This window comes from Odontesthes bonariensis, chromosome 15 (assembly GCF_027942865.1).
Source record: "Odontesthes bonariensis isolate fOdoBon6 chromosome 15, fOdoBon6.hap1, whole genome shotgun sequence".
NCBI lineage: Eukaryota > Metazoa > Chordata > Actinopteri > Atheriniformes > Atherinopsidae > Odontesthes > Odontesthes bonariensis.
The window spans coordinates 21,154,761-21,181,378 of NC_134520.1; the positions used below are offsets into that span (position 1 = coordinate 21,154,761).

Here is a 26,618-nt window from a genome sequence, read left to right on the forward strand (position 1 = left end):
AAAAAACTGACGACTGCAAACTACCAGACTGTGAAACATGAGGAATATGTTTATAAGATGGGATCTCTGGATTAAGTGCCAAGGAGAAGGTTTACTCTATAAGAATGTGGAAAGTTACTCTATAAAGCAAGTAGGAATCTGGGTCAGAAGGATGTCTCGGTGCCAATTATGGCATCCACTATATAATTAATCGTTCGTCATCATTCTCCCTTCATGTGATGTGCTTCTATACCAGTGTATCACATTCCCTTTTGTTCTTATTGTTTATAATCACTTCGTTTTTCACTGAAATTTAATACAAATTAGATTTGGAAATAAAAAGGCACAGACTGAGAATGGCTCCTCTGTCGTCCCGAGTTAGAAATGGGGATGGATAAAAGCATCAATCTAATTGGGTAAATAAATAATTGGGCAGTATGTATTCAGTGAGACTCCTAAAGAGGGGCTCGACCAATGTTGTCACACATAGATCTTTTACACCGCTCTATACATGTATGCCATTTATGAATTCTTTCTTTATGAATTGATTTTCACCACTGATCTTCTCAGTCTGCGCTCCACAGTCCAATTTTTTGATATCACAAGCTGCTACAAAGGCTTGGCCCAGCAGGAGCCTAACTCTGTCACACCTGGATGTCTTGACTGCTCGCAGTGTGATGGGTTTAAGTGTAGTTCCTGTTGAAGATGGCAGCCGCTGCAAACAGCACTCAAGACAGTATGCTCATGTAAAACTGTGCGTTTTGACGCGTTGTTCCGTGACTGGTTGTATAAATACAACCATCTACATGACTGCATGGTGAGAGATTATAGAGACAGTGAGATTAAAAAGGTTGATCTCTGGAGGGGAAGTACGAAAACCCCAGGCAAAAAAAAAAGGACACTTAAAAATAACAGTGAGAGAACACTAAAGGATGGATTCATCAAATCAAACAAAAATATCCAAGTAGAAACCTGGGCAGCCACAGCTGTCCTCCAGACAGACTTCTGGCTGCACAGCTTTTATTAATTACCACTAACTTAATCTGTATTTGGAAAAGTACTTTTGACCACTGAGACTGTAGGGAGTTGTCGGACCCATTGAGAGAGGACTGTTGTCTTATTCTTGTCCAATGCAAAATTCCAGATGCTAAACACTCCTGGCTTTTTATTTGCATCTGCATGTTCTTTTAGTGCATGATGTACTAAATGTTTTCTGCAGGAAAGTCAGTCCAAACTCGGACTTTTCTACAACAAAGCCAGGTTGTTGATTGATGCAGTATGCGGTTTAGCATCGTCTTGCTGAAATATGCAACACCTTCCCTGAGAAAAAAACGCATTCGTGGCTCTAAAATCTGTGCATACCTTTCAGCGCTGATGGTGCCGATCCAGATGTGCAAGCTGCCAGCTCCATAGGTACTAATACACACCCCCCTACTGTCAGAGATGCAGGCTTTTGAACTGAGCAAACAATTCCATTCATTTAACCAAACAACGGTTTTCCACTTCTCCTCAGGCTCATTTGATTTAATTTCGACCCAGAAAATATGGCAGTGTTCCTCGACGATGTTTACATACGGCTTCTTCTTTGTGTGACAGATTTAACCCACATTTGTGGATGGCACAGTGAACTGTTTTCCCACAGACTATGATTTCTGGAAGTGTTCCTGAGCCCGTGCAGTGATTTCCTGGACAGAATCATGGCCGTTTTTAATACGGAGCTGCCCCAGGGAACCGAAGATCACGAATAATCCATACTGACTTTTTTGTGGAGTTCCTTTGCACATAGAAATGTCTCTGGATTCTCAGAATCTTTTGATGACATCATGCTCTGTAGACTATGGAAGCCTTTGTAGTTTCACATCGAAGAACTTTGTCCTGAAACTGCTCAATAATTTGTAGCTGCAGTTCGAACCTGCCAGTTCATCTGATTACTTGCAACATGTTCCTTCAGCTGTTTCCCCTTTAGTAACACTTACTCCTCCAGCCTCAAACGTAGTTGAGACATGTTGCTGGCATCACATTACATTCTGTTTTTATTTACGCCCAAACCTTTTTTGGAATTGGGGGGGTTCCAACTCTTTAGATGGTAGAAGTTTGACATATTTCGAATAAACACAAAAGGTGGCTTTTTTATCAGAGTGTTTTGAGACCTCTTGTTAATTTCCAAACCATAAAAATCATTGAAGTACATCGTAAATGACAGGAGTTCAAAATGACCACAGTTTCTGTTCTCATTCTGAAAGGGGAAACTTTTTAACAGCTTTTTCTTTCTCCCTCTTTCTGAAAGAACAATTTTAAAAACAGAGAAGAAAAAAAAATAAAAAACAACAGCAGCAAAATCAATAGCTACCACACCGGAGAATTGGAGAATATATTTCTCGTGGTGTCTGTTTGACAGTGATATAATGATGATAGCCTGATGAGTTATTCTCATCAGTGGGGCTTTGGGCTGCTAACAGGTGCGCTGGGCACTCTTTTTGGTTCTACAAAAGCCTGTTGGATTATTAGTCACTGGAGCCTTGTGATCATTGGGGTAGGTAGCCGGCTATGCCACCCTTCTCACGACAGCAGAATAAGAAATTTTTTTTTTTTTTTATGTATATATACATAAAATTGTTGCTTTTTATGCCATTTAAAAACTAATTTACCCAGGTCACAGTGAATCAAGAGAAGTATTTGTAATATATCTACCAAATAATTATTGTCTGTTTAAAATGAATACATTCCACTTTTTCACAAGAAAAAGAAAAGAAAATAGAGGGAGTGAGGCTTGCCTTAAAGCCTTTCCAACAATATTACCTCAGGAACAGAGGCATCAAAGCCAAGGTAGTCAATGGGCTAACTGTGAGATGGATACAGATATGCTCGACTTCCCTCTTGATAGCTGTACATTGTCCGTTGTTTCCTACTTAATTGTCACAATACTTTAAGGAAGGTGATTTCTCAACTGGAAGGCCAACCCGGTAGGCCATTGTCCTCTATCCGCCTCCCCGGCAGACACTTTCTTGGCACAGGAGGTAAAGAGCTTTGTGGTTGGTGCCAAACTGATTTCCTTGGTGGCTTTGCTACCGGTGCTGACACTCTTCGTGGCATGTTGACAACAGCTAAAGAGCCAAACTTGATTGCCTCTTTTCCTCCTCATTATTACAGAATTTGTCACAGAATGTGATGGGATTTCTTTGGTCCAGACGATGCTCATATGTTGAGCAAACTGCATGCAACTGCCTTTTGACCACACTAAACACTCAGCCTCAGTCAGTGGTCGGATTTACTGACACTCTGCGTCTGTTCGCTGCGACTCCAGAAATAAGTCGAGGTAGTATCAGTCACCCAGCGCGGTGTGCTTGGACTGGTCAAGGTGAAGATACCAAATTTTATTTTCTCATTTTTAATAGGAATACGATCATCCACTTAAGTCATTTCCTGGCACATGGTTCTCGCCACTAATCCTCTCCTTTAAAAGATTCTCAGTCTTGTTTATTCCAATGGGAGAAGGGAGCATGAGATCATTCTGACTTATTCTGTCGGCCCCTTTGAGAAAAACGAACTTGGATTCTCACAAGGACACTCAAGTAACAAGATATAAAGATGTGATTCAAGCACTTAGATATTTATGAATATCAACATTCACTCCAATAGAATCACACCAAGTTAGAAGAGTAAAAGTCTGCATCATTATTACTCTTAACACAGCTTGTTATGCATCATTTCGTCAGTGTAGAGTTCCTTTGATTCCAGTTTGTCTGCATTATCTGTGCGTCTTACCCCTTGCGACAGATTTTATACATTAACGACAAAGATCTTCATATTTAATTCAAACTAAAGGGTCAAGCTTTATGGGGCTCTGAGAGTGATCATCCCTTTTACAATGTCGTTTTATTAGGCAGAGGGCAGCAAGTGATATTCATTACAGCAATAGTAGTTATAGGCTGGAAACTGTTCATGTTTGAAATTCACACTGTTTTTGTTATGTAGCTTCCAATATCGCTGTGGCACCAGTTCGCTTAAGTAGAACCACAGCTACACACTGCTGCTATAATGAATGGAGTGGAATCCCTTCTTTCCTCGGTGCTCCCACCTGTCCCAGGATTTCACCTCCATAGGTTTAAGAAAACATCTCACTTTTCTGAAACGCATCTGAACGAGAGCGGAGGTTTCCAAGTCGAGCTAAGAGGTGCACAGGTGTAGCTCATGATTTAATAAAGAGGTGACACACAGCTGAAACGTACAAACCAACGGCGATTTTTAAAAGAAGCAGTGGTGCTGAATCAGGACAGCACGAGGCACTGTTGTTCCCCAGAGCTGGGATCAGCGTCTTCTCTGCTGCAGCCCGTTGCGCTGCAGCTGATGCCACTGCCACAGGGCAACCACTTCGCTCTTTATAAACCTACCCACAGACGTGTCCTCAGTCGCTCATTGTTTTGCTGTGAGCTGGAAACCGACTCCAGATATTAAGTAAATATTTAAAGGGATCTGCAAGGCTTATGGAGTCCAAAGGTGACCTGTGCTACAAGCCCTGTGCTTTGAGATGATGGGTACAGAGCGAGAATTTCACATAGGCAGGAAAGGACTTAGAGGGAAAGAGTGGAGGCAAGGAAAGGAATCAAGGATGCACAAACTAAGAGGTGTAAAGAGTTTAGCTATTCCTGTCTTGAGCCAAATAAAATCTCTGTATTCTAACCAAGCGTCTCTCGGTTTTTATGTAGGTGCTACCTGTTGGATGGGATCTCTAAAGGAGCCTGGCTGAACCGCTCAAGCATCATATTCGCAGGGGACGACAAGTGGTCTGGGGACCCTCGAGTGTCCATAGTGTCCGGTGTTGGAGACAAACATGAATACAGCCTTCAGATACAGAAAGTGGATATAACCGACGATGGCCAGTACACATGCTCAATACAGAGCGAGCACAACCTACGGCCAAAGCTCCTGAACCTTATTGTAAAAGGTGCGTATACAGTTGGTGCGTTTTCAATGTCTGTGACTGTGTCTTTTTATTACTTGTGTGAAGTAATATTTGTGATCGTTTGCTTTTCAAACCATACTTCAGTTGTGAGCATGTTTTTTTTTTTTTTTTTTTTTTTCATTCCTCTGCCTTTTTGTGATCCAACATCTTATTTATTTATTTTTCTATTGACAAGAGCAGAGGCGAGAGAAGTTTCTTCAGAGAGGGCAAGCTGACATTTTGCCTTTAGGCTATGCAACATAAAGTAGAAGCCTGTTGGTTTAAATGACTGGAGGCAGACTGTGCAGCTCTAATCAGGCCTTCCTGGGTTTTTGTCACAGCAGGTACGACGGAGAAATGTGACTCTTATTGCTCTTAGCCGTGTTTTGCTCTATAGGCTATATACATAGTCATTGCTTGTATGCTGGTACCTCAGAATGAAAGTGCTGTGAGCTTAAAATCCTTCTTTCATTTGCCTCATTTCGTCTCTTGAATAGGTTAGCTTTTTTAATAAAGATTTACTCAGTCTTTCCTTCCAAATATTTTATTTTTATTTTCATATTTCTTTCATTGCATAGTGCGATGGCCCACATTCACTGCTCTCACCCTCGTAGCCCAGAGCAGGAATTAGATGAATTTAGAGTGCATAGAAAATTATTCTCTTCAAACCCAGCCAAGGTTTGCATTCATTTCCAAAGAGCGTAATGTTGGAAAAGTATCATAATAACAGAAGAGGTAAGGGTCAGACATGCTCCTTGTAGAGGCGGGAGCAGTGATATGTGAAAAGTGGTTAGGGACCGAGCTTATGTGATGTTTTTCAGCCGTGTGAAGTATTTATTTCAGCCTATATCCGTGTCCACATTTCTGAAAATAAGTACAAAGAGCCTCTTTTTGTGCGTCTCTTCCTGCAATGTGCCAACACGTGTCAACCACGATATCAAAACCATCGACAGTCGAAGCGAATAATGATCCTAAACTTAGTTCAGTCCCGTGTTTTCTGACTGATGACACATGAGGAGGCTGAACAAGACCAAGCAAAGTCACGTCTGACAGCAGCGGCCCAACATTAGCAGGTTAATGCATCCCTCCGCACCGCAAGGAAGAAAAGAAAAAAGCCCAGGAATGGCATGAAAAACATAAGGCAAACAAGTCTAATCCATGCCGACCCAACCCCACAGCACACACAAAACCTAAAAGATGTTCTGCCAACAATCCGGTGCCAGACACCACAGGACATGCCCGGAGTTCCCTACAGATGGCCCAGTCTATCGGAGCTGTTGCTGTGGCACGAGAAGGACCTCCGCATATCCAATTCAAACTGTTATGCGGAGCCGTCTTTGATGAAGACAATGAACATCCACACGGTCACTTATTGTTGGTTGACGTTGATGAACCTCAATGCCTTTGCAGTCGCAGCGACTGTTTCCTGGCTGTCAGGACACATGGACAATGTGTCCATCAGCTCCATCTCATCTAAGCTCCCTTGAGAAAGCAGTCTTCCCTCTCCTGTCAATAATCTTAATATAGCTGTAGGAGCATGAGATCTACGCAGCAAGAGATTAGATAGAAATTCTGAATGTGAGAACAAAGAGCAATGACATGGTATTGTTGCGTGAGTTTGACGCGCCAGTGGAAAAAAGGTTTGCTCCTAGTTAGAGAGATGCAGATGTTGAGGTTGTGATGTTAGAACAGTTGCTTAGAGTGGATTATATTACTGTCTTGGCAATGCAAAGCATTTTTCTATGACAGCTTGTTTCTTCACTGTGACCTGTAATGTTCTGTCACAAATAAATAGATAAATAAATCGCCATTTGAACTTCGCCCAAAAACATTTTACAGGTTCTTCGTGCATCTTAATGTCAGTGGGATAAACCGTAATCAGCTGCTTGGCAGGCAGTAATGGTGACTACAGGAATATCGTGTTTTTGTGGGTGTTGGCTTTCTGAAGAACACTCTGTAATTTGAATCCTACCAGGGGTGTTTCAGGTCATGGCAGCTCCTCTCCACTGGCCATATGGCCACAATCAAACCGAAGCTAATGTGCCAGCTGTCAGCTGTATAATATGTTTTGCGATGGCAGTCTTCCTGATGTTTGCGACCTAGCAGCTAATATTTGGCGGCTGGGTCACAATGATTTGGCCTACAAATACTAATTGCTGTTCACAAAGTGTAATTTTACTCAGTTATGTCGATCGGTCGATCTGAAATTTCTTTCCACAGAGGCAGTGATGTGGCTAATTAAAGCAGAAGTACTGTAACGGTGTACTTGTGACTTCATTAAACATTTGCAAAAAAAGAGTCTTGAGGCCAGAGGAGCAGCTGGACACTTATGCCAGAGAACAAGAGAGCAAAAATCTAACCGTGGCTGTGGCTGATAGAAGAGAAACGATATGATCTTATTTTTTAATGGAGGCTTTGTTTAAACAACAAAACAGTACGAGAAAAAGAAAAAAAAAGAATGCCTGAACTCCCATAAATACGCTTTGTATTCCTAACATTTACTCTCATCGGCTATTAAAGCTGAATGGTGTTTGGGCCGCGTTACCTGAATCTGCTACTTTTGAGTCATCAGGTAAATCTGTGTGACGTGCAGGCAAAGGAATTATGTGAAATACAGATGACTCACTCCAGGTGATTAATGCCTGTGGGCGGGTTTCTGACAGGGCACTTAAGGTGGTAAAAAATTGCTTCATTACACTGCCATTCACTGATTTATTCATGCAGTTCTCCCTCATGTTTGTGCTCTCATGGCATCTCCGTAATGTCACACCATGTTGTTCTTCAGTTTATTTGCTTTGTCAAAACTCCGTTGGTTGTGAAACATTACCTGTTACTGCTGTGCGGCACTTGTGTACACATGCTAAAGCCCACTCATGGAGAACAGGAGGATTTCTTTACAGATGCGATGTAGCGGTGGAGCAGCTCTGTCATGTTGCAGAGGCTGCTGGGAGCGTCAGGTTTTTTTTTTCTTCTCTTCATCTGCTGATATGAAAGGAAAGACTTGAAAAGGAAAAAAAAAGAAGCAGACTCTTTAATCTGGGCTTTTCAGTCCAGGCATACACCACTTATTAATAGTACAACTACTGCTGCAGTTGATATAAAAAAGGATTTCATGTCGTTGGATTTTTTCGGGCACTTTTGCTTTACTAGGCCACGCGCTCTGAGGAGTAACAACGGGAATGGTAGCAAGAGAGGATTATCATACATGTACGATTATATTCCAAGGTCTCATCCTATTTAATGTGCGTGGCAGGTTCTTTGACCTGCTGATCCACGGAGCGATTATGCTTATCTGAAAGACCCATCTACACACTGCTGGGTGCCTTTTCTTGCCTCTGGTCAAGTGATTAGAGATCTGCCAACAGATTAAGATTGCTTTTACATGTACACACGAATGGTAACACAAAATTACTCCTCCACATCTGACCCATCCAGGTTGACACCTGTTGACATGCACATGGTCACTGGAGCTGTGGGCAGCTGTGGTTGGCTGGGGAACATGTGGGAATGGTGTCTTGCTCAAGGGCACCTCAGCTGTGCAAGGAGGTGGACTCCTTGGACTCCCTCCAGCTGTCAGTCCACCAATGTATTTTGAGTGGCGAGAGTGGGAATCGAACCTCCAACCTTCTGGATATTGGACTGCCCACTCTAAACACTGAGCCACGGCCACCCCTACATTTGAATCACCGGACTGTGGACACAAAGACAAGATATAAACAGAAAATGACTGTATTCTGTGTCAGTAAAAGGAAAAAAAAAGAAAGTCATTTGTCTACATCGATTAGGAAAAAAAAAATGGCAACATGAGCCACATGTAAGGTTACAAGTCATTTGTTTTTGCTCTGTAATCACATCTCATGGGGCTTTCTCACCATCACAGCACTCTTACTGAACAGGAATCTCTTGTTATCACCCCACTTTCTAACACACGGATCACATGCTGCTGAAGTAGAGGGTGGGACGTGACTGTCACACTCCTGTCGCGCTGGCATTTCAGCTCAGAGGCAGCGAAGGGCACAGTCTGTGCACTATGTATTTTAACTCTATGTTCTTGTTGCTTGTGCAAGAAATCGGAGGTTCCATATGCTGATGGTAAAAGATAAAGATGCCTGATATCTGAGATCTGTGAGTGTCACACAGCATCAGATACAAAGCAGCCGTGTACGAATATTATTCTATTGCAGACTTGCACCTATCCTTTTTGTCGGCCATACTTCCGATAAAGGTGTGCAAACGTGACTCTTGAATTATAACTACCGCAAGCGGTAATCATGAGGCAGCTGAGATTTGCTGAATTACCCGAAGGCGTCACACTTGACGTTAATGCCATTACAAACTCTCGGTCCACGTGAGCCTAATTTCTGTCCATTTTATTTTACTTCCTTATTATACCGTACAGCTGGTTTTCATCTGCACATCTTCATCAGTGCCTTAACTGACCTATTTACAGTCTACCCCGAGCATTATCTGATCTACAATACAGAGGAATGAGAGATTAGTATCAGGCCCAGGCCGCTCTTCCATACATTACATGACTATGTTCCCTCTCAGCCGCCATGCCCCCCCCCACCTCTCGGTTAATTAAGATTGAAGATGCGATAATGCATTAAATATGCACAGCACCTCTCATCTAAGAATATCTTGTCCCAGAGAGGAAGGGTAAAGAGGTATGCTTCCCTTCTCCACTAGTAACTGCTCACATGGGCGTTGGTAATGCATTTCAAGCTTCCATCACTCCAGACTAGACCATGGAGTAAGGCCGAGGAATTCATTAAAAGATATCCAACTGATGTAGTGCAGTTAAAAGCAGCTTTTTCCTGAATCCACAATGCTTCTTCTCATTATGCATTATCTACCATCCTGTTCCAAAATCATGCACTGTAGGACAAAAAGGCTCATTTACAGCTCCATACATCTGAGGATATGAAGATTTTACGTTTAGAGTCTCGTCTCAATGTATTGCTCCACGGTTAACATTTTCACAAATGCGAGGAATTATTCTGTGTGAGATTAAAATGCTCTGGATGTTAATGTGGATCGTAGCGGATCCACGGTGGCACCTCATCACCAAAACACCCCTGGAGTGAGTCGGGGATGGAAAGAGTGTTTCTCAGCAAGAAGTGAAACGGGAGGGTTAAACCTGCAGGTCGCAGCTTCTCGCTTTAATGTCAGGACAGGGATAGAGTATAATTATAGAGCACAGCATAAAAGGGCTCAGCAAATCACAGTTTATCCCTAATATGAGATGATTCTGTCTAGTGGTCTAGAGATGTGGCTTTTTCCAAAGGCAAATACTAAGCAGAGAGCAGAGCAGCAGATGGACAATAACGCCAGCGTCACGTCATCTATGGCTGTTGATGATGATGATCAATACTCAAAATTGCCAGACGTAAAGAATTATTTAACACCATAATGCCACGATCCAAGTATTTTTGTGTTTTTTCTGTCTGGATTCAGTTTTTTGCCATTTTCCTGACCTTTTTCCTCAGTTCCCTCCTGGTCATCAGCTCCACTCCCTTCACCTGTGTTCACTTATCCTCAGTTGCACTCATTTGTTCCCATGGTTATTTCCCCGTCAGTCTTGTTCCTACTCCTTGGTAATGTACAGTCTAGTTTTTGTTTATTTCTTAGGTGTTTTTGGTTTTCTAAGTTTAGTATTATCCTTTCTATCCTAAAATAAACTGAGTTTAAGTATTGCCTTGCAGGAAATGGGCACAGAGCGCTGTATTCATTTTATATATTGAAAAGTATTTGCAATGCTTTATTTAACACCAAAGATAAAAAACTTTTGTCAGAACCACCCCCTCATGAGGGGACGTGCTTCAAGCGGTCAGCAGCTGCGTTTGTGATTTGGGCCGCAGCTTTGGTGACATAATCGCTAAACTAACAAGGACATGGAGTGGCAGCGTGACCCCCAGAACTGTCTGAAAATAGGAATGGGTGACCCAAAATAAGTCACCAGGGTGGCCTATCGATACACAAAAACCTCAAATATAAATGGAATAAGGGATGTGGAATTTTCTAGTTTGATAAACCCATCTTATCTCCGTTTTTTTCCAAATAAGGCCGTGACAAGTGTTGATGCAATTGTGGAGCATACGAAATGCCTGTCAGCTCCCCCCCAATATATTTCAAAACGATGGGATGAGAATCAGCACCTCCAAATCTGAGACCATGGTCCTTGGCCGGAAAAGGGTGGAATGCCCTCTCCGGGTCGGGAACGAGATCCTTCCCCAAGTGGAGGAGTTCAAGTATCTCGGGGTCTTGTTCACGAGTGAGGGACGAATGGAGCAGGAGATTGACAGGCGGATCGGTGCGGCGTCTGCAGTGATGCGGGCTCTGCACCGGCCCGTCGTGGTGAAGAAGGAGCTGAGCCAGAAGGCGAAGCTCTCGATTTACCGGTCAATCTATGTTCCTACCCTCACCTATGGTCACGAGCTGTGGGTAGTGACCGAAAGAACGAGATCGCGAATACAAGCGGCCGAAATGAGTTTCCTCCGCAGGGTGTCTGGGCTCTCCCTTAGAGATAGGGTGAGAAGCTCGGTCATCCGGGAGGGGCTCAGAGTAGAACCACTGCTCCTCCGCATCGAGAGGAGTCAGATGAGGTGGCTCGGGCATCTGGTTAGGATGCCTCCTGGACGCCTCCCTGGTGAGGTGTTCCGGGCCCGTCCCACTGGGAGGAGGCCCCGGGGAAGACCCAGGACACGTTGGAGAGACTATGTTTCTCGGCTGGCCTGGGAACACCTCGGGGTCCACCCGGAAGAGCTGGAGGAAGTGGCCGGGGACAGGGACGTCTGGGTTTCTCTGCTCAAGCTGCTGCCCCCGCGACCCGATCCCCGGACAAGCGGAAGATGATGGATGGATGGATGGACGATGCTCAGTGTTATTCACAACAGCAGCAAAATAGAGCGTCTCCTCATTTCTGAGAGAAAATGGAAACGTATAAACCTGCAAGAATACGCATCATAGCATCCCCAGCTAATCTGGCGAGGCTGCCTGCTCTACAGGTGTACATGTATTCTCCCTTTTTGTTTACCACGCTTGCTGACAAACTCATCAGCAACGACAACGAATAATTTCCCGACGCCAGCCAAACTTCAAATTGCAAATTATCGGCCTGATTAAAATCAGCCGAGGGATTAATCCATAGCCTTTTCTGTCACAAAGATTTTCATGACCCGAGTCCAAAACTTGTCCTGCCAACTACTTTTAAAAGTGGCACGCCGGATCGATCCGCACAACAAACACTTTGAAAATGGCATTTCCGCTTCGTTGGCTGGCGCAAGCTTCTCTCGAGGATTAGCGACACTAATATTGTGGAATAAAAGCGTAATTAGAACCGAGCTCTACCTCGCCCTTCGTGCAATTGAAATTCATAGGAAAAATTTCCATTTAAATTCGGTGTCGATTAGCTTAAGAAGCTTCATGTTAATTTCACTATGCAGTTCGTTTCAAGTGAAACGTCGCCTGACATATTGTCAATAGTCACCATTACCCTAAAATTAAAAACCGAATGTTTCTCTGAAGGCTGCTGTTTAAATCAACAATTAACTGTACAGCTGCCAGATGGAGTAAAAATGAACAACTGAATACATCAACGTCGATTCCGAAACTTCAACCACAACCTGGAAATGATTGGCTGTGACATTATTCCAGGTAAATCTGCTGAAACTGCTTCTTGCTCAGATTTGATTAGGATAACGCTTACCTTGTTAAGATTGTTTTGATGAGCAAATGAGCCTGAATCGGATAGCTTTCCGTTGTTCTGGCGGAACAGATGGGCCTTTGATTGATACGGTATCAAAAGAAAATAAGACACTATTGGGAGGAAAAAAGCAGTTGCATTGGACCCTTATATTTCAGGATGTTTGTGTGCTGTGAGACGAGCTCGAATAATTGTGTATCGAGAGCATCGGATGAATAATAATGCAGCAAAGCAATGTGGTCTGCCATTGATATTGCAGGGGAAAGAATATGAGTCCGTCTACAGGAGCAGATTTGCCATTATGGCCCCTGACATTTAGTTAGCCACTAATCATTGTCATTTGTATGTATATATGTGTGTGTGTGTGTGTGTGTGTGTGTGTGTGAATCCCAATCTTAGCCTCGAGGACGTGTTTGCGCCAGGATGTTTCACCAAATGTGTGCCTCTTCATGCAAGCGTGTGCTGGAGATTGTGGGTTTGTGCACTCCAATGTGAGTCCTCATCATGGAGATGGCTGATATTAGCTATGGTTAATTAAAATCAGTAAGGACAAAGGTCAGCCACTCAGCTCTCGCGTCTCTCTTCTCTAGAGAGGGAATAGACACAGCTTGAGTGGAGACGAACTCTGGCACCTTTATTTGGACCCTTCTTAACTGGTAGAACAACGCTAACATGAATGCATACCCTTAAGCATCTTGCACACGTTTCAAGTCGGTTGTTGGAAAGCTTACCCGCACTGTGCATGATGATTGTCCTTAATTTCCTCTCTGGAGGGGTCTTTTTTGTGCTCTTTGAACTTTGACATGTATGTTTAAAACTGCATCAAAATGAGCTTCAGATGACAGTAACGGAGTTGTTATGAACCAGGGATGTAAATATTAATCAGTTTTCATGGATGCTGTCCATCGATCCCCGGCTGGGGCCTTTCTGTGTGGAGTTTGCATGTTCTCTGCGTAGGTTCTCTCCGGGTGCTCCGGCTTCCTCCCACCGCCCAAAAACATGCATGTTACGATAATTGGTGTTTCTGAACTGACCCTAGGAGGATGGTTGTTTGTGTCTGTGTTGCCCTGGGATGGACTGGCGACCAGTACTGGGTGTATCCTGCCTCTTGTCTAATGACAGCTGGGATACACTCCAGCACCCCCCAGCGACCCTGGTTTGGATCAAGCGGGTATAGAAAATGGGTGGATCTTGTCCACCTCTTTTATCCTTCCTTTCCCAGCTCGTTATTTGCATGCAGTTATTTGTGGATGATTGTCGTCTTTCATCGCTGTTCATTGTAGTAAATGTTAACAACTGCGTTAAACCTTGTTGTAAACTATAAAGATACGGGTGTCCGCATTAGCTTAGGTTTCCGACTGAAAATGATCAATAAAACCCAAGCATTCTGAAAGTAATTCCGTTTCAAGAATAATAGACGATTGTATGACCTCATTTCCACTTTTTTGCTGCACTGGATTTTTGATCATCAAAACTGGCTTATGAAATTTTCAGACAAACCATTATCAAACTTATCACATACACTTTGAATTTACCGAAGCATCTGTCCTATATAGCAAACAGGACTAAGTTACTACCTCAGCAATAATTTGATCCTTTAAAATGTTTATGTGTGCGCTCAGGATTTTAGGTTGAGGTAGTACAAAGAAAAAAGAAAAGATTGGTTTCTTAGTTCATGATGATATACGGGTCAAATACCCGATTTTGGGCCAGTGAATAAACAACAAATGCATTTTCATGCTATGACCTAGCAGGTTTTATTGCACTCGTGTCTCACGTCGATATAATTCAAGCGACTGCCATTTTGGGATCTATCAACACGCTGAAAGAAATTTCACAGGGCCATGGGTTTGATTTACACATTTCCTCAAAACTGGCGGAGCAGATCTGCTGACAAGGGTTCCTTATAGGCTATCAGAAGGATTTTAGGTTTACAAACTTACTTCTCTGTTACAGACAAGGGAAAGTGGTGGCAGAGGCACCAAAAAGGAAGTAAGAAATAAACAGCAAACTTATTTTTATCGACTTAACACCTTTTTCTTGGAGAGCGCTGTCATAAGCAAAAAACATGTTTATTGTTTCAGTCGGATATTAGCAATTAAGTTGCCATGGCAATTATGCGCTGCCTGGCAGGTTGCCCCCCCCCCATTACCGCATTCAGCTATACTTTGCTTTGGTTTTACTTCATGTCAGCAGTGCCTGTTGTCATGGTGAGTTAGAATGTATATTCTCTCAGCATCACGTCTGTCACAGCAGCATAGTCATACCATAATATTCAGCTCAGCAGACTTAATTGCTCCTGTGTGTAAACGTCATGATGCAGTCTGACATGTTCATCTCACCCAAGTTCCGTTTGCCTTCTTTATAACAAAAGATGAGATGTTTTAAGGCTTGTAAGTCTCTTCCAATTGCTTTTCAACAGCGGTGTTAATTTAAGGTTTTTATTCACACACAGCCGCTATTTTTCCACCCACAAAGCCTGACTAACCTGGTTGTTTTTCATGAACGCACACAGTACGAAGCATTTTTTAATCCTCCCAAAACGCTCCAACTCAAGTTTGGTTATGATAATATTCATGATGTTTATGATTAAACCCTGAACATCTGTGAGCGTTGACCTTTCTGTTATGGCTGAGTGGCGGAGGGCTGAGGACCCAAATGCAGAACGGCAAACCGGAGGCGGACGGAGACTTAACAGAAGCCAAAGGAAGAAAACAAAAACAAACTTTAAAACGAGACATATGGCCAAAATGGATCAACTATGAGCTGGATACGGAAAATGACCAACAAGATTGCAACGGTGAGGATCACAGGGCCTCGGTAAGAGCGAGCCCTGATCTCATATTTATCTTCTTCACATTTGTTTTACATAGGTTGGACTTACACGTGACCGAGTATAATTGGCCAGTTATTAGTGACATGAACAGGCCGACCACCGTCCACGTCATGTTCTTGGGATGAGATGAACAACGTGAGTGATGTTTTAGGCGTGTCTCTAATGTAACAGACCTATCTGACAAGATAGAGAAGCTTCATCTGTCCCAGTTATTTAGTCCAGTTATGCTATCTTAAAGTCTCGGACCATTCAAGGACATACATTGAATGGACAGAGTGGACAAGTACAAGATAGGAACATAGATTATTTAGAGAAATACAGAAAAATATGAATATGTAATGTCTAAGAACAAAGCCAATTCTAACATTTGGATACTGGGAGTAATGACTAAATCTAAGCACAGGTCTGAGTGCATGGACATCGACATAGACAACCAAGAACGCAGAACAGAAGTCTAAGAAATGGTGACAGAGAAAAGACGAGGAACTCAAAGGACAAGAAAATAAAAGAAAAACAGAAACCATGAGCAGAACCACAAACAAAAAGACAAACACAAACGTAATAAACCCCGATTTAAACCAATGACTCAAGAACACAAAGCAGAAAGACAGGATAAAAACAGCACACAGAAAAACCAAAGCAAGAAAAGAACTTATCCAAAGTCCCGTAATCCAGAAAAAGATGGAGGTTTAACGTTGTGTATTCTGTTGATGACGCTCAGGTCATCCAGTCAATTAAAATCCAAGCGGAAATGTGCCAGTAAAATTTTTAAATGAGCATTTACAGCTTTGCACGCAGAGGGGATGGGATTTATTCTCTAAACATGCTGTGTGTTGAATTTTGGACACACAGGCTACTCTGGCAAAGTCATGAGATGCCACAGTCGGGCTGAAACAATCTAAATTGAGATTTTTCATCAGTCAGTGGTGTGAGCCCTTGGCTTTTGTGATGTTAAACAGTCTTGTTTTTTAGAGGTGTAAACCACAACTGAAGCGTGGGTTCTCTCACTTTTTTTTTTTTTTTTTTATGTGCATCCAAAAACAGTAGGCCCTCTAGACAGTTTTTTTATACAATGCAACCCTCATCAACAGAGGCTGTGAAACAGATTTCCTGGAGGTGAGGCACTGGCAGACATTTCAGGGATACACCGGCCTTAATTGGGCAGATAAATATCACAGACTGTGCTCTCTGGCCCCACAGCACTATTGCATACATCACCCTGAATGCAGACTAACCACCAGCAGCGGGATGCCGCCCCCTTACCTCATCCTTGGAATGAGTATCAGAGATTTCCTTCTTTACTCTGCCTCCATGACTTGTAGCTGTATTGGGATCAAGTTGCAGAAACGCTTCTGCTTAGTTACAATCCAGAGGTCATCTTTACTTTTGATCACGGTGACACAACACAAGGTGTATTATCAAAGACAGAAAGTAAGAGATTGGATAGTTTAGCATTTAGAGAGATTAGAGTCACAGATGTTGTGGCTGAGAATCATGAGAATCTAGTCACAGTGTAAATGATTTGGAGGAGCCGGCATCTGTATGCTGCAAAGCTGTTGAGGGTTTTTGATAATGAGCAATATATTGAATATTCATGAATTTGGCCTTTTGAGACCCCTCCGAGGCTGCAAATTACCCTGTATTACCTACGTGTTGTTCAGTCAAAGTCCTCTCCCACCAGCCCGTGGGGCCGGCTGTGAAAATCCACGGCACCATCTGAGAGTGGCCGTGGCAGCTGACACATACAAAGAGCATTAAAGCGTGCCATACAGAATGCAAACACCTTTGGTGCGTGTAGACATGCGCTTTGACACTCACGTGTGCAAAGTGAGTTCCGAGAGTGATCACAAACCCTCTTTGGCACCGGAACCAGAGAGAGAAAGAGGGGGAGGAACATTGGACGAATGCGTTCACGTTCTCACCCCTCGGAACTTCTTTTTTTGACTGATTTACATTTCTTCCCAAAAAAGTCAAACTTCTTTCGCGCCACATGATTAAATCATAGATTCATATTAATATTTCAAAGTAATAGCTTAATGGCTGGACGGAGAACATTGCACGTTGCTCTGAGGGCGATCTTCTGGTAGGCTAAACGAGGATGTGCAAAGAATATTTTAAGACACTTTGATGACAGTTAATGGTGATTTTGCTTAAAAAAACACGTCTCTCAAATTCTTTTTTTCAAAGCAGAAAAGAGATACATGTGGTCATTTTATACATCTGATACTGGATATTTATGAGGCTAAATGGGTGTTTCAATTAAACGCAGCCTTGTAAAAGGTCAGTTATCGTGGCTTTCGGTTTTCAGCGTGGGAATGTAACTACTGCAGCAATGGCACTGAAAGGTCGTTTGCCTGTTTTGGCGCACAACATGTCTGGAGGGTGACAAACTGATGAGCAAAGGGTCGGTAAAGAGCAAGTCCAAACACCCACTGAGAGCCGAGCTCCTCTCCTGTGACTGAGCGAAGTGTGCGTGCGCTAGCGGCCAACTGTTTTTTCCCCATTAATCACAACCCAGGTTCTAAAGTTTGAACTCTGACCTTTACCGCTGCATCACGGCCCAGTGACAGATGGAGGCAGAGCTCTGCATCCTCGCATCAAATCATCCAGCTCAGACACACGCAGCCCCCCCACCCCACCTCACATGTGGGCCATTGCGATGCACATAGAATCTCACCCATAGAAAGTGGTCACTCGGTCACAAGCTGATAGGTGTCAGCTCGGTGACTGTCTCAGTGTGTCTTTTCTTATATGAAATGATTCGAAACCAGCCCTTTTTCTGCCCGCACCGACCAAACCCACCCTGAGCAGCAAATTGAAAAAACAATGATCACCAGCGAGAGAGAAAACAGAGTGCCCAGTGTAGAGGAATTTTGTTTAGAAGCAAGATACTGTGACTGAAAGACGCTGATTAGCATGAATGAATTAGATAGCTTATCTTTGAATTACATGCCCAGTGCAGCTCTCCCATTGAAGATTAATTGCCTCTCACAAGCTACATCGAAAAGTTCATTTTCATCAATGCATTTCCTCTTAATTCCTCAGTTCTCACAGAAATGCATGAAATTGGTAACAAGCGCTCCATAATCACGCTTTGTGCATCATTAACTTCATTGGCAATTACTCATCGAATGTATTGGTTGTGACATTTGCGGAAGCATGTTGTTTTTGCACCATTAGGTCATGGCAGGAATATTATCATAAAAGAATCATTAGTACAAGTCGAACAGTCAAGGTGCCCATTGTTTTCCTCAGAGATCTGCAAGAGGCGAAGCTGGTTTATCGTTGCGACTGTTACTTTATCTCTGTAGCAATGTGTTATCAGGCCGATCAGCTTAGCAGCAGCCGGGATTAATATTTACGGACAGTTCATGTGGACACCGTCTAAAGTATGGGGACGCTGTTAAAATCGAACATTTGCTTTTTGAGGAGTTTCCCTACAAGCATTCCATCAAAGTATCCGAGAACCTCGTGGTGGCTGAAGTTGTTGCATTGGGTCATTTCGGGTTCGCAGACAGGAAATTCTGCATCAAATTCAAAAAGTGGGTAAAATGTAAGTCTAGGGTCACAAGTTAAGTAATGGGCACACATTTTACCTTTAGGTTATGTGCCAGATGCATTAACAGTGACACTATAAGATGATACGCAGCAACACGAATACAATTCTCTCTCACACACACACACACACACACACACACACACGATCCCATGTTAAAGAATTGCATTTATGTTACAGTTTTCCTGACATATGTTTATATCAAAGACCCCGCTGCACTTCCACTTTTCCAGCGCCATCACTCACTCATTGCAGCCTCAGGCAAATTCCTGTACTACATTAATAGGGTAAATCACTGGATTCATCATGTGTAATGATACCATTATGGAATAATGTTCATCAGCTAATGTGCACTTGCCAGGAATCTATTTGTGTCTTTAGCCGTTTGCTGTCTGCTGCACAACTCCTCACATCTCCATCGTTTATATTAACCCACCCAACATCTTAGCCACAAGGACAGAGAGATGCCAAAATAAGACGAGCAATAAGGACTGATGAGGTTTTATGTCTTTGCCCCGCCATTCCAGCACCTACAGCCCACCTTCTCCGCTGCTCCTGGGCTCAAATAAATGGAGAGAAAAGGAAAAAAAATCCTTTTTTTCTTTTTTTTTCGAGCATTTTTATTGCTTTTTATTATTGCCGTATGCTTGTGCTTGTATGTGTGTGTGTCTGTTTCAGTTGAAAATTGAGATTGATATGTTTAATAACCTTACAAGAGGAGCAGCAGGTGATATTGGACGTACAACGAGAGTGACTTTCAAAAGTTTATGGGCCGGGAGCCGAGCAGAGTTTTTCATTTGTATGAAAGCAGGTACGGCAGACGGATGAGCGCGCGCCCGGAGTGCAAACGCACGCCATCTTGGCCCTTTCCCTGGCACACCATTTGATATCAGCCAACCATTTGTCACGTGATCCTTTTGACGGGTTAATGTGCAGTTAATTGGCTGAACCCAAAAGCCAAAACACACCATCTTCATATGAATTCATATCCAGAAATGACAATATGCTAAGAATTCATCTTTCTGCTTGGATAAACTTTTCCCAAAGTTAAGTATAACAAATTAACTGTGTCTGCTTTATGACACTGCAAATGAAGTTAATCCCTTAGAGTAATATAATCTGTCTCTGTTTATGTTTAGTTTTGGTGTCTGACACCTAATTAACGGACTTGAAGTCGGTTCTTTTATGCTGTGTGCCGTGAGGAGAGGGAATTGAAAACCTTTAGGAATACTTGTGTGTGAACTGTCTCATTACAAAGGTTTATATTATACCCCAGAAACACAGGTATATCATAATCCATCTGTATTAGTGTCATCTCAACAACCTGCAGTATGGGGAATTTTAGAGTTGTTATGAGCTATTCAAAAGTTTCTCCCCAAGATCAATCAAAGCTGAATAATAAAAACGCAAATCTCTGCCTAATCCAATTCCAAACTGCTGCGTGTATACAATTAAATAATATCTGTTTGAGGATCAGTTAACATCGGAGTTTGTGTTTTAATAAGATCATTATATCGTATGATGTTTGGACAGGAAGTGTGCTTGTGGCATTTACAGCACCTTTGACCATTTGAACGTCCGTGTTGCTGAGATTGAGGGATGACTTATCTACTTCCTGTCATCTCTCCTGACTCATTGCCCACACCTCGTGCACCACAACAAGTGGCCAGGCTTCCCCTCTGGGCTCTAATTGGAAAGCTTGATGGCAGTAGGTTTAGCCAGTAATGGGGTCCTGCAATTTGGAAGCAGAAGTCGTCCTGGAGAGGCCTGTCAGGATTTATATAAGAACCCAGTTGCATGCATCCCACTCTGCAGCCACAGAAGAAAAACCCTGCATTTGAATACCGCAACTGTAAGCATTTCAGTAATTCAAGGTGGCGTTATTAGGGGTTTATTTATTCAGCCGAGGCGTCTTCCAGGAGGTAGATGATGTCACCCAGATCAGCTGTGGCAGCTCACTCGCTGCACCTCCTGCAGGGCTGAAGAAGGGAAATTAGAGAGGAATGGGCAAACATGACAATCAGAGTGTCGTTAATGAATTACCGTGAAAAAAAGACAACAAGCTGTGTTTGTAGGTATTGTGGGAGGTATTATAGTGTTATTTCTTTTTCGTTGTTCGTTTGTTTTTCTTAATGAAGGTATATCACAGTTACAACTCTGTGCCAAGATGCACTGAAAGGTAGAAGTTTTAAGATGAAAACACAGAGGACTGGCTTTTAACCCAGTCGCTTTTCAGCTGAACATCTTCCTATATTACATGTGTATATATATATATATATATATAAATATAAAACAATGATTCTTAGAGGGGATTGTTGGGACAAGGAGGGTTTTCGTTTAGGTAATTAATTATCTGTGTAGGCACAAGGTCTTACAACGTGGTTTTATCATAAAGATCCTTGGAAGATTCCCAGAGTCAGCCTTTCAGTTGCACGCCTCCTAAAAACAACTGAGTTATGCTGTCATCTGGCACTACTTCAGCGTAGAAAACAAGATCAAAATATGCTCTTGAAGCACACTGCCAAGTATTCGTAAGGGTCTATTGGGTCGAGGTATTTACTGTTGTCCTCTGAAGTGAAAGACCCACATTTACAAAAACAGCTCTGCTCTGCCTCAGAGATATATACTGCCAAAAGAAAATGTGATACGAGTCTCGCTAAAAGAAGAACAATGTCATCACTGCTGCCCGCAAACTCGCTTCTTTTCATACGATCCTGGAGGTTTTTTTTGTTTTTTTTCTATTTTTGGGTAGGAAATTAATGTGGAAAAGATGCAGAGATTTCTGTACGAAGTGGCTGCAAAAGGTTGAATACTACCTCCATGGGGCTGTTGTGCAAAAAGGTTTAATGGCGTCCACTGAGATAATGGTCCACCTTAACCCCATTCTCTGTCATTTTCCTCACTATGAGGTCAACACTGGGTCCTTTCTGCTGTACTGACATAGGCATTCATGGCATTACTTACGTGTAAACACTTTGTCAGCAAAATTGATATTATCAACAGTAACGATTTAGACCTTTCTGTGAGAGCAGTTTTGCTCAGGAAGCCTTACACTGATAGAGCATCATATTCAATCCCGTTTCGTTTGCATCTTAAATGTGCCGAAAGTTCAGATTTTCTGTGAAGAAATCCTGTGATGTACCTTAAAGAGTGCATGTTGATGAAACAGTAGTAGAGGAACTTCAGGTAGTTAGATGGTATCTCAACCATAGGGTATGTGCTTGCCTTTGGTGAACAACTTACTCTTTGATTATTCACATAATCAAAGAGTCCGTTTATGATACAAGATTTCCGGGTCATATTTTCTAACATTTCCATTTCAATCTGGTGTCAGACTGTGTCTGCTTCTGCAAAGCAGCTGTGCTACAGTAGCTCGAACCTGAAAAAAACACAGGGCTCATCATCTAAACCTTTGAAAAGCTCTCAGTCCCTGCCAGAGGGAGATAGGATCAGTAGACAACCCCAACATTTTCAATTTTGCGCTATCAGACACTGAGGAGATGTGTCAACACTGGGGTCCTACAGCAAGTAAACACAGGAGTCTGACAAGCAATAACCTAGATTCAACATCACCTCCGGTCCTTTTGCACTGAAGGTCCCCCGTGTTCATCTCATTTAGATCCAGATCTGTTGATCAAATGTGACTTCTATGCCCTCAGAAAACAGCAAACTTCTGAGCTGAGAATATTTTCGCGGGGGTGCCATTGTGGGTTATCAATGTGAGATATTGGGTCAATATAGGATGAGATGGTGCCTTCAGTGATTCATTAGTTTGTTTCTTTAAGCCTCAGAGGTCTCAGTGATATGACTGTGGAGGCTTTAATGATCCCCCATTCTGTATTTGGCTCAAGGCTATTTGTTCTTAAAATATGATTAGAACACATCAGTGCATTTGAGGTATAGCGAGCTATTTATGCCTTTAATGCTGGTGAAAGATTATCAGTTATCAGTTTGATGTTAACACAGGGTCTAATAAAGACTTCTAATGCTTTTCTTTAATCTGATTTCACAACATTCGAGGAATAAAAGCCAAGGTCGCACTTTTAATGTGATTTTATCAGAGGATAGAATTTGCCTTTGTTCATTTTGTTCTTGGCCACATCCTCTGGACTGCCCCTCACAATCGAGGGCCAAGTTCAAAGTCCAGAGTTCAATGACAAAGGAGACACTGTGACTCTGGGAAAATTATCGGCGGTGCTAAAGTCGAACTCTGGAAATTGTTGAATCAACTTTTCCTTTGTTGTTTTTCTTTTTTTCTTTTTAGCAGGCATGAGGCAGTATCACAGAGTAGAATAGTTGGACCCAGACGACTGAGAATCCATTACTGTATAGCACAGTCCACTGCAGAAAAGCTCCCTCTGAGATTCAAATCTTGCAGATTAAAATAGTGGCTCATAAGCCCGTGTGTGTGTGTGTGTGTGTGTGTGTGTGTGTGTGTGTGTGCGACTGTGCACTTGCCCCTGCATGTGTGTTCAGTGAAATGTGTTTAAATGCCTTTGTGGGTGGCAGCATGTCTGTCCCTCTGCGTTTTCAGCAGCCTAAATACTGAAGCTTTTAACATCAAAGCTCCAAGAGGATTTAAGTGCCTTCAAAACTTGCCAATTATGATTGTAAGTGATGTCCAGCAGGGACTGCTGATGAGCTGGCCTCAATTGAAAATAATTGTACTTTGTTTTTCTCTCGTACGCTTTTTCTTGGCCTTATCTGGATGCAGTGTACACAGCCTGCAAAGTGTTGTTTGAATTTCGATTTAGGAATATTTAGTGGTTGTCGTTGACTCGCGCAGAAAGGTTTGTTCAGTTGTTGTGAATCATGCCTTGAAACACAATAGACCCGATCAGATTAAACTGATCAACAGCATAATCTGACTGGCTCCAATACCACACCTTTATACATAAGCAACCACAGTGGAGACCATCGTGAGCCTTAAGCGGAGTTTACGGGTGCTTTCCCGTCTTTGCCGGGCTCTACTCTGAAGCCATCTTCCCAAAGCCATCTTTAAATATGCTTTCTTTTTGCATGGCAGAGCTTTAACCTGCATCTCTGGATGACACAGCGAACTGTACTCAGAGACAGGGATTTCTGGAAGTGTTCTTGAGCCCATGCAGTGATTTCAATGACAGAATCATGCCTGTTTGTAATACAGTGCCTCCGAGGGCTCAAAGATCATTGTTATTTGATATTGATTGTCATCTGTGCCCATTGCACACAGACATGTCTCTAGACTCTCTGAATCTTTGGCTGTTATTATGTTCTGTAGATGATAGAATGTTCAAGTCAAGAAACAGCATTCTGAAGCTGCTCCACAGTTGGTAGACGTGTCTTTTTTGCAGATCGATGAACCTCCTGCAGCTTTAAGAGGTGCCACTTCAGTAAAGAGACTTTGTGAAATACGGTGAAATCAACGAGACTCTGCCTCTTTAAGGTTGCCTCTTTTTACGTAATCACGTTGCTGGCCTGTTGCCAATTAACCTAATTGGTTCCCCCAAGCTGTTTGTTTTTAGTACCAATTACTTTTACAGCTTTTTTTTGCCCCTGTCCCAACATTTTTAGATGTGTTGCTCCCATCGAATTCGAGAACCAGTACTCATGATGAAACTTTCACTTTCATGAGTAAGATGTCTCGCTTTGGCCATTTGAAATGTTTTGAGAACAAATCATTGCGTCCCTACTTTTTTGGAGTAGGGGTTGTATTAACAGGCGTGTTCTAACAAAGAAAAGTATTAAGAGAAGGAACTTTCCTGTTTCAAACGACCTCAGACCTCAGTGGGCAAGACAAAACTTTCTGACTTTTATTTCATTTGCCTGTATAGTATTAGATGAATACATTATTATGTGGGGAAACACAACATCGTTCTGACCATACTGATTTCTGTGCCAGTTCAGCAGCCACCTTATTAATGGAACGCCCCCCCCCCCCCCCCCCTGTTTCTTCTCCATGGCTAACGTGTAACCTTAGAACACCGTGTGGATGTTCTAACATGATTTGTCGTCCCTCACTTTTCTTTTATCATCACATCTTTTGTCCCATTTCTGCCTCCCCGAAACAAAAAAGTTGAAGTTAGCATCGTGGATTAGCCCTTTCAGCTAATTGACCAAGCTGAGGACTAACTAAATACGGTGTACTGTGAAATTTACTGTGGGAGCAGGAGAGTACATCTAATTAATTCCTTAATGAGCCTGTCAGCTGTACCAACATGTTTCGCTCTGTGTTGGAAAAAAAAAAAGAAAAAAGAAAGTTATTTGCTGTTGGTTAATTAAAAACAGGCATCTTTTGTTGTCCGTGTTAAAACAGAAATTAAACTCTTTGAAGTGTCCCGATACCCACAAGTAATACACTAATCAGTTATCTCCTTTTATCGAGACACATTTACATGTTTGCGCTCTCTTTAAACCTGCTTAACACTTTTTGTAAACACTAATTGTAAACTTGTTCCTGTAACCTCAGTGATGACTGAAACTGTCGTCAGAGCAGCCGATTGGCAAGGAAAATCAAATCCTCCTCAGGGAGAGTGTTTGATGAGATGCCATTGTGAGACAAAATCGTACAATGTGAATGTAGCGTGTTTTTTTTTTTTTAATTCTACATACAGTAAAGTAAAGGGGACATTCAAGTGTTGTATGTCTCTCTTGACCTAAAGCTGAAACCCAGCTCATTTCTCCCCAGCTTTTTCCTATGTAATGGCATTGGTGCATGAACGAGAAGTTGTACTTTCAAATGTTAATCTTGTTTTCTGTGATTTCTTTCATTTCGTTCTTGTAGTTCCTCCCAAGATATATGACATTTCCTCTGACATCACGGTAAATGAGGGCAGCAACGTGTCCCTCATCTGCACAGCCAGTGGGAAACCTGAGCCGACCATTTCCTGGAGACACATAACCCCATTAGGTGAGTTCACGTCGCCTCTCAAATATGCTAATGAATGAAGGGACGGATAAATGGACGGATGGATAGATGAACAGAGAACGGAAATGAGGAACCATAGACGGGATCAATAGGTGACTTTATGAGAAGGAGAGAGTACTGCTAGTTATGTTGCAGAGGGAGAAGTGGACAAGGGAGGGAATAGTGATTGGATTTATCCCCAACAGAAACATTATGATACAGCACACAGAACAAATATGCTGTTTCTGAAGGTTTTCTGCTTCTTTGGACAAGCTCAAGTATAGACTTTATTGATCTACTCAGGCTAACAGAGGCATTAGTACTGACTGCGTCTCCTAAAATGTTGTCACTAAGATATTCGAGCGTTTGTGAGCATTTTCCCGACTCACCTAAGTCACGTTGAGGAGTTGTTGAAAAATTTGCTGCTCCCATCACTCGCATTTACTTTGGCAGATGGTAAACTATCATTTAAGCAAATGATGTCTTTATTGTTATTATCACTGCGAATACAGAGTTAATTAAATTCTTTAAATCCCGAATCTTTCCTTTGAAAACTCATTCCAAAGCATTTAAGTGTTACTGCAAAGCCCCCACCCAGCCACTTCTAGTCCTCCCTCATTTTCATATTAATGGATTAGAGCATGCAGTGCTTATCTGATAGCTGTTAGGATGACTACATTTATCTTATGGCTGTCAAATCCCCCTCTCTGGCAC

The 26,618-nt window shown here is 42.4% G+C and overlaps 1 protein-coding gene across 2 annotated transcripts in view; it reads left to right on the forward strand.

The window, feature by feature from the left end:
- The window catches only part of negr1 (neuronal growth regulator 1), a 151,588-nt gene that overhangs the window by 38,196 nt on the left and 86,774 nt on the right, over positions 1-26,618 (forward strand). For both annotated transcript variants that reach the window (XM_075485502.1, XM_075485503.1), the window contains exons 2-3: positions 4,686-4,924; positions 25,782-25,907. In XM_075485502.1, the coding sequence (XP_075341617.1) occupies positions 4,686-4,924; positions 25,782-25,907 (365 nt within the window). The remainder of the gene's footprint in view (positions 1-4,685; positions 4,925-25,781; positions 25,908-26,618) is intronic.